We start from the raw sequence: 12,451 nt of genomic DNA, 5'->3' as shown, positions 1-12,451 counted from the left end.
AGTTCCCAGAAATGAACCCACCTTTTCCTTTTTTTATTTTATCTCTGTGTATGTACTTTTTTTTTTTTTTTGTTTTTTGTTTTTTGTGTGTGTGTGTGTGTGTGTTGAAGCTTTGGCAGCTACACTGCAAACTCAAGAAGTCTTTAGTCTCTAGCACTGTAAAAATTAAACAAAATTTCTACAGACATATTTTGTGCTACAGAAATCCCAAAGGAGTTCTGCTCTAGCCTACACTGACTAAAGAAATGAAAAATTAAATCTTCAGCATGAAAAGTATTTGCTTCAAACTCTTGCCTAGATTGTTTAAGGTCCTTCCCTTAAGCGCCTACTGGAAAATCAAGGAGAGAAAAATTATTATTAATTATTGCACTGATGTTAAAATTAGCTTGTATAAAGGAATCTCTAAACCTTTTAGCATCTTGCTTTCTTACTTAGGATGATTGTCTTCTCTAAATGCTTTTGGCCCTCAATTCAGTAAAATACTTAAGCAAAGTACTTAATACAAAGCATAACTGAGAAACCTCCATTTCTACTGTATTTGAAGCGTGGTTTGGGGTGATTTACTGAATCATAGCCTACATCATTAAGGTTGCCATTCAAACTATACATTTTTCCACAGAAATAGAAACCAGGAAGATTCTCTAAAGTTCATCCCACTGAAAGGAGCAATGAGAAAGGCATCAAAATTCATCATCCACCAAAGCACTGAATTTATCTGAATACCATAGAGACTTCAGTCTTAGGACATGCACCTGACATTCCTAGTCCAGGTTTAAAAAGCTCAATTCTAAACAGTGATGAAAATAAGTAAAGCCAGAATTCCACAATTATTTATTTAAAAAGCAACATAATTAATTCACACCAAATCAGTGGCCAGTGTGTAAATAGTATGTTACTGATGTAGCAAAAAGCAAGTAACTGTCTTTCTAATTCCTGCTCACTGAAAATTGGCTTCTGATGGGAGTTTGCTTCTTTTCAGGTTTGCCTCCTAAGATTTACCATCAAACAAATGTAACCCACACTGTCATTTTACAAGTCCCTTCTCACTACATATCACCAAAAAAATAAGCAGATAACAAAGAAGATAATTGAAAAGTCTGTAAAAAATAAATGTCTGACCTACTAACAGATGCAAATAGGTGTGAGCCAGAGACTTTAATGGACTAATATAATTTTAGCCAAGTAAAGCCTGGCCAAAGGTACTTGTCTATAAAGGAACATATGATGCATGAGCTTAGTAAATCATCACCATGCAAATCATTAAGGCACTACCCATGAGCGTGGAGGAATGATGGTTATTAAAATGGTTCATGCATATGTTCATATGAGCTTTGCAGAGTAAGGATGACCTAAGTTTCTTACCTGAGCTTTTATTGGTTTTGTTCTGCCTACTCTTTACTTGCTCAGTCCATAAGGTAGGATAACGAGAAGCTATATCTAAGAAAAAAAAGGGCAACAGAAAATACTTTATGAATGTTAACATTTTTTAAAGTTATTAGCAACTGAATAGTATGTGGCTAGTTTTAAAGAAACATAGATCTTGAAAAAAAGGCCACACTGGCTTATATTAGGGCAGTTAAGACTATTATTAATGCAAAGGCATGGATAGTCCTTTCCTTATCCTATTTGTACAGAAGATTGAAATAAATATTTTTAGATGAAAATTATGTTTAATTAAAATAAAAACGTCCTACTCTGGACTCAAAATATATAATGGCTGCAGACACAAATTCTGCAAGATTAATGGTGAGTGATAAGGCAGCCATAACACAGGACTATTATTGTTTATTTAATGGCAATTAATTTCTCCAGAGGCAAATCAGCCTCACAAAACATCAACCTTTACTGTGATATTATTATTTATTATGCTGAGGACAGAAGTTACCCTTTGACTTGTTCACTTGAACAGAGTTTTAATCTGCACTTTGGCTCAAGTTTAAAACCTGTGTCTGCCCTCAGTCATGGCAAATAAAATTGCTGATGTTGGTCCACACACAAAGTCTCATCTCCAGACTATCATACAAAATTCGCTGCCTGTAAGACTTTATTGTGTTTGTTGTCTTTTTTGTTCCTAAAAAAAGAACAGATGTTTGCAATTTATTGCAACTGCCCCAGCAGTTGTATGTACTCCTAGGATGGCATTTTATGTTGTGGAATACAGTCCATAACTGCACAGTTTAATACCACACTGTTAAATTCGCTCACCTTCTTCATCACCTTGAGGCTGAGTCTCCAGCGAGGGAGCTGAGGCATCATCTGAATTCAGAATGGAAAAGATTTGCAAGGAGACTACAATTATGAGAGTAAGCTAAATAAGTGTACATACATGATTGAAAATAATGATTTGCACATAGCCCCGGCCAGTAAACAATAATTTAAACATTCTTTTGTAGGCAGTACACAGCACAGATTTATTACGTATAGAGACTATGTCTTATAAATGGATGGGGTTTGAGGTTATGGATGGTGAATTTATTGCAAGTTGTTTGATGATGCCTGAAATGATCAGGTTGCCCTCTGGAGTGTAATTATTCACTTCTAATACTGCACACTGATACCTATAGATTATAACTGAAAAATCAGCATTTCTAAAGAAATAATTAGGTAAATGTATAGAAAAAGTGAGACCTGTAAAAGAAAAAACAGTCTGGAGGGAATGAGTGGCTGCAAACACCTTAAAATCAAAGGGTTTTTAAAATACAACAGGATCTATTTAAGAATCAAGCTGATTTGCAAGATTCACAGATTATATAACCAGGATATTGCTTGCACAACTGTTATCCTCTGGTCAGCATTCTCCATCCACCCACTACCAACCATTACTGTAAGAAATGAGGGAGGGAAAATTACAGAAATGACAAGAAGATGTGAGTCATTTTAGGTTCAGTAAAACACTGCGGACGTAGTGCTGGAAAAGAAAAATTAAACATAAAAGAAACTATTTAAACAAGCTTTTGCTAAACAGAGTGGTACCAAAGACCCATCTTTACTTTATTATGTTTTTGTTATTTAAAACTATTGCAGATGTGGGGTAAATATGATTCAGGAGGCTGTGCTAGTACATATTTTCCAGTCATATTTTCCTGTGGCATGGAGCTAACTCCAAGACCAAGGTGTACTGCAATAAACAGCATCTTCTGTGTAAAGGTTTTATTACTATTTCTTGAATTTTCACAAGTGGATGTCAGACCAGAACAGTTTCCAGATTGTTTTCTTGGCATTTGCATGGAAGACGGAATCAAAGGTGACTGAGAAGCTGCTTCTGGCATGTAGCTTTACCTGGGCAACAAGGGAGCAGCAGCTTTTAGGCTAACACACTATCTCTTTCCTTTGCGTCCTGCTAGTGCAATTCCAAGAGTCTCCTGTTCTCTTTGCTATTACCATCACTGTATGGGGTATTTTTAAATCTGTGTTGTCTTTAAATCGTGCAAAAGGTTTTGGGTCACTCTGACCTTTGTCTCTAAGGGTCACAGTCTAGGTCACAGCAAATACAGATACCAAGTGGATATTGATAGCAGGTAAAACCAAATTTCCAGCCATGGGATTGTGATCTTTATACAAAACCAAAGCAGCAGCAATCGGAGCTTATTTTCAATGCAAAATTATCTAACCAAGGCATAAGGAGATTTCTTTTAAGAGTGCTCATTCTTCATGTCCATGCAATGGCAGGATTCTTTGCCCCAAAGCTATGAAAGACTGTCACTCCTTAGTTTTCTGGCATTTCTGTGGTGTCCTCTGGGTGGTGGAATAAGACCATTGATTAATTTCAGAGTCCATCAAGCATCCTAGTGTACTGAAAATCAAGACACATATTTAGATCATCAATCAATATGTGATTCAAGAAACCCAGTATTTCAGAAGGTAACTTATGGTAGGCAGATATTACCCAGAGCCAAGCCAGAAATTGGGTCTGCTTTTAAATGACACTTGAAATGACAATTTCAGTTTGTGACACATTTAATCTTATGCAATTACCTGAAATTTAGCATAATGCTGAAACTCAGTGATAATCAGCCCAATCAAAATTAGGCTCTTGAACTTTGCTTTTTAAATGCAAAGCAACATTTAAAACAGTTTTGGTGTTGCTGCTGTTATAATGAAACATATGTTTAGCAACTGATATGAATTAGATATCTCACAAACCAATTGCAAAATTCTTTCTGGCTGGCATAAAGAATGCATACCAGTCCATATATTTAAACATAAAGCTGTTCAAATTCTGTTTGCTGTCAGAGTTCAGTTACCAACAACACAGACCTGTAGTCAGTAAAGAATCAGAAAAAAAGGGATGTGATCCCAACTCTGACACCTGTGCTTTCAGAATATTAATTTTTTCCTTGGATAGGGGAAGGAACTGTGGAGCCGGAGAACATACTTAAGGGAATATATTTTAAGTTTCATTTCTGTTCCGTTTAATGTTTAAGTTTACAAACATGCTAACAAAGTCCCTGATGTCCAATACCTGCAGCTGGAAGTTTTCTTTCCGTATAGGAATACCCAGAGAAAGCAAGGTGCACAAGTACAACGGATATGGCTCATCAGTTCCATATCTATGAGACATCTTGAAAGAGGAGACTGTCTCAAAGTAAGTCTATGCACACCTTGAAGGTCTGAAGAACATCCTGTGGAGCACTGAGAACACTGTGAACCAGCCTAAGTGCGCTGGGCTACAGTATGGGCAGACACTCCTGGTTATTCCACAGGAACATGAGGAGGAAAGAGGAACAGAGAGTGTTATGGTTGTTGCAAAAACTACTCCTGTGCCTTTGCAAGCTGAGTTACAAAATATGTTTTACTACACTGGCTGTGAAGCTGAAGCACAGCTCCTTAACTCAGATAGATGCATGATCCTGGTCCCTACTCTGTGAGAGTCCCTAAAGAATTTGGGATGTCTCTGACAGCACTACTTTACTTAAAGCATAAGGCAGTGACCATCTGGAAGAAGGGTGAGGAGAGGAAGACAGCAGAATTTGAGAAGAAGCAGGAACCACCTGGGAACCATGTCAGAAGCCTTTAATGCTGCAGGCTTGTGCAGGAGAACAAAAACCAGGCATGAATAAAATGCAATCATGTCACTTAAGACACAAATATATGTGGTAAGAAGGGAGATTTGATAAACTGTGTTCATTTCCTTGTTCTATGACTGTTCATTCAGGGTTCAGTAGTTCAGCTATTACAGCCACAAACAAAAATAAAGTTTTATATATGGATAGTTCATTCAGTTCAAAGTTGAAAATGAAAGTCCAGACCTGAAGAAAATGGGCAACCTAAGGATAGTGGAACCCGCAATTTGTCTGGAAATACCTGAAGGACCAAATTTTCAGTACTTTGTAATTATTAACCTTAAAGAAATAGTGATTCGTTTAGCCTAACAGCACTAGTTTATTTAAAAGTTAGGTTTATTGCAATGCTGCAAAAGTGCCTGTAAAAAAAATCCAGTTATATTTACCATGAACCAAACAGACAGGCATTAACATTAGAACAAAAATTAGTAAATTCTTTAATTTATGCAGTGCAACTAATGGAAATATTCAGTATGTTGTTTTCAGCTGAATCTAAAATTCCTTCAAGTGTTTGGGGAGTGTAAACTTTAATTTTGTTTAGAGCATAAATATTCATTTTAGTCTACCAGCTATGTCATATTCACATCAGATTTTGTTCTGCCAAAAAGATAAACATCATGACCTATATCAAACAACACCAATCTTCTGGCCATAAATATAAGCCATCAGATGAATTAATCACAATATAAAGCCAAGTGCTGGGTCCAAGATGACTCAAGCACTGATTGCTATGGAAATAAAGTGAGAACTCCAGTTGCCAAGATTTTGGGACTGCAGAATGCTGTCTTTATCAAACAGACAGAATAGTCTGTCCTCCAAAAAAAGCAAAAAGTATGGGAAAATATTTCAGAGAATAGAATTGGGAAGGAAAGTTGTTTTCCAAACAGCACTGAATTGCAAATTCTATAGGATTGAGACTAGAAAAATATAGTGTTTATGCATACATATATATATATATATATGTATATTTCTACTTATATGTTTACTAAATATCTGCAATGCAAATATAAAATGAATAACATGCATGCATATATATTACGCATGCAGCTCCAATACATCACAAATTTATATTGATAATTTAAATATATGGAAAACCACAGTAGTGTCTCCCACAGCTATTTTAGCTTCTATTTAAAGGCCAGCTAAAATATTTACCTGTTTTGCCTGCACCTTCTCGTTGTGGCAGCTTCTCACTCACTGAACCTACAATTGGAAAAAGGAATTAACCAGAAAAATAATATTTTCATTTCTAATATGCCATCTAAGAAACACAGTTCTGCTTTAATGATTCATTTTTGTATATTACAGCAATAAATATCAGCAGATTCTTCCTTTGCAAACCAAAGGTTTTAGCTTTGCCTGACCTCGGCATTTGTGCACAATCCATACACTGCCACATTCCATGTCTTGGCCAACACAAGACCTGAGAAAGAGGCAGCATTAAACACTACATAGACACAAGTCCAAGAACATGCTCATGTGCTGCAGGATGACCCTTTCCCACTGCCCCAGCCAGGACAGGTTCTGCAGGAAGGAGCATCACCCCAGAACCACTCTCTTGCTGTCCCTCATACAGGGCAGCTCTCTCCCTCTGCTCAGTTTTGCCTCACACCTCAGATGCTCTGAGGGGCTTTTTTAGCCTCTAGGCCAGGACTAGCTCAGATTAAAAACTGTCCTTTTCTGCTTTAAAGGCCTCACACAAAACCTTGTGGAACCCCCATACTGGTGTGGCAAAGTTTGTGTGCTGGGGGAACACAGAGTCTTATTCTGAGCCTGAGCCTGCGCTGGGCTCACGGCTCATGCCCAGAGCTGCAGCCCTTGGGAGAAGAGACAGTAGAGGTGAAAAGGTAGTCAAGAAAATTTCAATAAATGGGTTTTAATAGCTTATTCTACCTACCTACCAGGACCCCAACCCAACACAGAATCCAGCCTTGTTTTCAAGCCATCAAGAAATGGAGAATCCATTTATTTTTTTTAGTAGTTTTTCAAGGGGGCACTTGTCCTTAGGGTTGAAAATAGGAATCCTTCCTTATTTCTTGCTTATGTGCTATTTCTATTTTCATGATTCTAATTATTAGACACTTTTTAACAATTTATCTGTCTCTGCTGCATTGAAAACCACCTTTAAAAGTGGTATTTTTCTCTCTGAAGAGCCACATGGATTGATCAAATCTTAAAAACATGAAGTCTTTCCATTTTTACAATAGAGTCTCTTCTTACACACACCTGCTAAAATTAAAAGAAAAAAATACCAAAAAAACACCTGACACCTTTGACAGATGCTTGTGTGTGTGAAATAATTAAATTTAGTTGCCTTAATTTTCTTAATTTATTAAGTTATTTTAATAACTACAATGACTGTTTAAAAAAAAAAAAAAATGAAGAAAACCGAAACCTTGAAGCACAATACTTATGTTCTAAAAGGACAATTTAAATAAGAGAACTCACTAAATCACAGGTCTTGATTACCATGCTGAACTGATGGCTACTTCAGCAGGAAGTTTAGACAAGGAGTCTGCCAGAGGGGAGATGCCTAACATTAAAAATCAGCCCTGCTGATTTTAAAGCCTTCATAAAAGAATAGATGGCATCACAGCCAAGATAGTAACCTTCTGATGGATTCAGCTCTTAATACAGCTTTATATATCCAAATTACAGCTTTATAAATTCAAATTAAATTATTCTTTCTTAGACTTGTTTCCTTTTATAGCAATAGTATATTTGAATGTATTTTCATTATATAATGTTTGAGTCACCAGAAATTGAATAAAATTAGTGATGCCTCAATATTAATTGAGGCAAGAAAAGGAAAGTCTCTACCATTGTAGGAATTATATCCAAGGCTGCTTGTTCTAAATGGGCTCCAATACTAATCCATGTTGATCACTCTGAAAAGGAGGCAGATTTTGTATCTATGCTGAATCCAGAAGATCGGAGTTTTTGGTGCTTGGCTTGCATTTGATAAAAGGCTCAGCTCAAACTCAAATAAAATGTTCCAGTGTTCAGAAGTACTACATACAAAATTACAGGTTTTTTAATTGCACTAAATACCAGTGATCCAATCTTTCCTCAAATCTCATCCAGCTACTATTAACTCTGTAGTTTCTGAATTTCATTTTGGTTCACAGGCTTATAATTATAATTTCCTTAAAAACCCAGATACTTTAGACTCAGTCACACAAGCATTTTAAACAGACTTTTCATTTGTGAGTAGAAATGATGTCTCAGCAGGGAGAATGTGTGTGATCAACTGCTACTGATACTGCTCCAGCTTGGCACCAGTGTTGTCTCTCTATTAGTATAAATTGAACTCAGTTTATACATAAGTAATTTAACACATTGGTGAAAATTATATAATATCCCACATCTTAAACTAAAAGCAGAAAAATCTTGCCAGATGCATTCACATTACTTCATCTACATGAGAAACAGTGAGAATGACTGAAGTCTGGGAGAATTGAATTTGATTTTTTTTACCCTAAATTTTCATGAAAAATTAATGGATGGAGGAAGAGAATGTCATTAACTAGTACTAAAAACTAGCATAATCATACTGAATCTAATTTCAGAAAGAAACCGTTTTAATTATATGAAAATTACATTTACTGGGCTAACATTAATTTTTTAATAGTCTTAAGAAGTCAACAACAATATTCAAAGAATTTCCTATAAAAGAAGACCTGTGCCCTTCTTATAGTTCCACTGAAATTTTCAATTTATGCAGCATAAAATTTTCTTGTTGTCTCCAAATTCGAGGTAAGGAGTTACTGAGTTTGTATCTTTTTTTTTACTGTTTCCTGAATATATTTAAGGTAGAAGCACTTCTATCTGAAGTGATGATAAGAAGTTGTATTTGCAAGTTTTTAGGAAATTGTGTCTTCAATATCAAGATGAATCTCCACATTTTCAGCTAGGCAGGAAACAAAACCAAATTATAACTTATCTAAAAGTTAGGCAATGCAACTGGCTTCCAACTTTTCAGTACACTGTAAGGAACCAAATCACCACATAAATAAATATCCTTATGGAATGATGGAGGATGACGAGGGATATTAGATTCAGCAGCATTACTTTAAGAGGGAGAATTTAGCACTATTCAAGCTTGTGCACTTGCTTAGCCATCTATCTATTTATGATTCTGTTTTTTTTTTTTTTTTTAAAGGCAGATGTATTCATGCTTTAGTTTATTGAAAACCCCACAATTCCATCCAATTTTACTCTAACATCCTCTGAGGCACAATAAATATTCCATGGAGTGTGATGTGAGTTTTGTGGTTTTTGATTTTAGTATATTCATTTTCTATAATTCTGATCATATGGAACTGGGCTATTAAAAAAAAAAAGGTGAAAGCCTACTATTATCTAGCTTAGATAATGATTTCTGATCTCCTGTTAGAGAATATTTGATGTATAATCACTGAATGCAGGTATCAGGAAAGGTAAATTCCCCCTACTCTTCCTATCTCACCTATGGTTGTGTCTGACTGTGTATGTATAGGCAAAGAACTACTAATGACAACTAAATATCTAGATGATTCAAGTATAGATATTTTTTCTCCAGCTAATGAAAACACTTTAAGAGTTCATTGCCTTCCCAAATATATTTTTGCCATCATATTATCTGATCGCAATACTCTACTAGAAGAGTTCTGAATTTCTAAAGGTACTTACTTGTATTATGGCCATAAAAGATGATAATGCAATCTTAATCAAAAAGGAGCAAAACTACTTCACAGAAGAATAAAATATGTCTCCATACCTCAGCAATCTCACTGGCAGGAACCCAGCATATTTAATAAGGAATAAGCCCCTACAACAGGCAAAGACTGTATCTTCCAATGATGATATGACACCTGCTTCTCAACTTCTGTCCCATTTCTTAGAACTCCCTGCTTATGGAATTTCTGTAGTTCCCTGCAGTGCTGATAACAGAGATGGAGAGTTGTAAAAATGTCCTTTTTTTATGTCTGGTTCTCTTTAGTGAAAGTACTGGGAGACATTAATAATTTTTAAGGAGCTTTTTTTTTTAATGCCATGATGGGAATGTGTTTGATTTACTGTCCCTCTCACCACTGCTCCTGCAATAGTGAAGACTATTTTCATGGAGTGGAACATCATTTTGAGATTTATCATGTGTGTCTTAGCAGTACCAAATGTTGATGTGGGAAAAACCGAAAAGGAAGGAAGAAGAGCCTCTTTCAGGTAAAGATATAGTAATTAAAGCAAAGATTTACATAAAACAGTTTGAAAGTCCTTCATTTTTTAATGTTTATGACCTTCATCCTTCCATATCTTATGTCTCTTGCACAAAAGGCAGTTTAAATAAGAGCAACAAGAACAAGTAAATGAGCAAAAAAATGGCTCAGGCAACTGTTGTTAATACATAAAAAGTACATATGGGACACTTTTTGGACCTGAGATAACTTTAGGAAGCAGCATGTTATTCAGCTAACCAACCTTAACTGTTAGGGAAATGTAGAGGTTGTTTTGCATATCCAGTATCACACAGTAAATGGGAAGCATGCATAGGGGTTGGAATTGTTAAACCAAAATCCTAACTGCCCATTCTAAATTCTACTCCATATTTCCTCTATTGAAATTCAAGTTCTTCCACACTGCCATTTTCTTCTTTCTTATTTCCAGGCATTCATCAAAGGTAGTTCCACTGGCGGGAAATGAAAGGCAAGAAATTATCCCATAATTTCATATCAGCACAGTTGATTAGAAATGTATTTGAACCTTATCTGAAGTTGCTGAAGAACTAACCTAGAACTGAAAATTAACCAAATATTTTCATTAAAGCAAAAAATGTTCATGCATTCCATGGTAGCACATTACCTGTGAGAAAATCATTAGAAAAGCATCTTAATTGTCTGTACAAATTTTCCTCTAAAGGAAAAAGGTGGTAAAAGTGATCTTGGGAGAAAAAGGTATGGTACAGGCAAGCTTAGAAATTTGTATAAATGTCTTTGGAATACGTATAGCATCCAGCCTGCAGAATACAAAGAAGCAGTGAGAATAAAGAAACATGCTGGTGTCAGGATGCCACCATTGCAGGAGATCTGCCTGCATGTCAGAAATAGCAAGTCAATTCCTGCATCAAGGCTAGCAAGGCACAGTGTATTGGACTAACAAGGCACAACAGTATTGGCATCTTGGTAATACTAGGAATATATCTACACAACTTCAGTTGACCCACTGAAGTTTTGGTTAAAATTCCTGTGCATAGCCGTACTAAATAAAAAAGTACAAAAGGGAATCAATAGTGATCTGGAAAACATCAACACTCTTGTGAGGAAAAAGAAATCCAACTTTGTTATCCTAAACAGATGGCAATTTTGAATATATGGGAAATGGGAGAAAGATGCAGTTGTGCATCAGAATTTCATTTTGCAATAAATGAACTAAGTTTTGCTTTATTATACCCCATAACTTTCTGAGAAAATGTGTAGCTGCCTTCTTTGTTGAATGAGAAGGTTTCTCCAGGTCTCTCAAAACTGAGTCCTTAGCCAATACCACTGAAAAATCTCCTAGCATTTCAAGTCTTACTTCCTAACTCAGCTGTGGCTGGATTTCTTTCCTGAGGGACAAAGGAGAAGTTATGAACAGTAATACATGAGAACACCGTTACAAGCAGGGAACAAAATGTGCAGAGATAATCCCACAGGGTCTCATGACAACTGAAAAATTATCTACAATCTTTCCATAGACCAAAATCAGATACTGAATACTCACCTGTGCCCTGGAGCAGTTTATTTATCTCTGAGCTACTAAATTTTAAGGTTTCTGAATATTTTATATTATTTTTCACAATTGAGTCTTGTTTCACAGTGTCTTTTCAAACTGGACTAAAAGAAATATTCTGAAGAGTATTATTTCTGGATAAAGTTTACCTACAGGCAAGATGTGGAAAGATTCTGCAAGTAATTTTAACTAGAAAGACCTTAAGAATAAAAATAACTTTCTATAAACTTTGCTGAAACTTCTGCAATAGTCTCCTCCTTCCTCCATCTATTCATTAAAAACATCAGGGTTGTGCCTGAATGACTGAAGTGGATCAGGACAGGTAAATTCTCTGATTCACTTTCTGGCAGAGAATGGTGCTGCAGCACAAACAGTTAATAGATAGAGTGTGCAAATATTTGTAGAGATGTTTCTGTTCAATTCTCTCAACCTCAAGGTGTGTGAACAGTGATTCTGAAAACCATTCATACACTCAGGATTTATATTTATCATCATTGTTAATGAAATGGGGTCAGAAGCAAACCCCTGAAAAACAAAACTTGTTAATTGTCCGGATGGAAGACAAAAGGCAGTATACAAGGCAGTAAGTTTGATTTGCCAGTTAATTTCTGCAGGCAGTTTTTTCATTTTGCTTTTAATGCTTT

General features: G+C 35.8%; 1 protein-coding gene across 3 annotated transcripts in view; it reads right to left on the bottom strand.

Annotated features, from left to right (window-relative positions):
* The window catches only part of SMOC2 (SPARC related modular calcium binding 2), a 137,991-nt gene that overhangs the window by 66,843 nt on the left and 58,697 nt on the right, over nucleotides 1–12,451 (bottom strand). For 2 of the 3 annotated variants that reach the window (XM_021544202.3, XM_021544203.3), the window contains exons 5-7: nucleotides 6,219–6,266; nucleotides 2,206–2,289; nucleotides 1,363–1,437 (exon numbers count right to left, since the gene is read on the bottom strand). In XM_021544202.3, the coding sequence (XP_021399877.1) occupies nucleotides 1,363–1,437; nucleotides 2,206–2,289; nucleotides 6,219–6,266 (207 nt within the window). The remainder of the gene's footprint in view (nucleotides 1–1,362; nucleotides 1,438–2,205; nucleotides 2,290–6,218; nucleotides 6,267–12,451) is intronic. The other variant, XM_021544205.3, reaches the window with a different exon arrangement.

The sequence above is a fragment of the Lonchura striata genome, chromosome 3, assembly GCF_046129695.1.
Source record: "Lonchura striata isolate bLonStr1 chromosome 3, bLonStr1.mat, whole genome shotgun sequence".
Lineage (NCBI taxonomy): Eukaryota > Metazoa > Chordata > Aves > Passeriformes > Estrildidae > Lonchura > Lonchura striata.
Note: the sequence above shows the minus strand (reverse complement) of the source record. Positions and strands in the feature narration are given on the sequence as shown.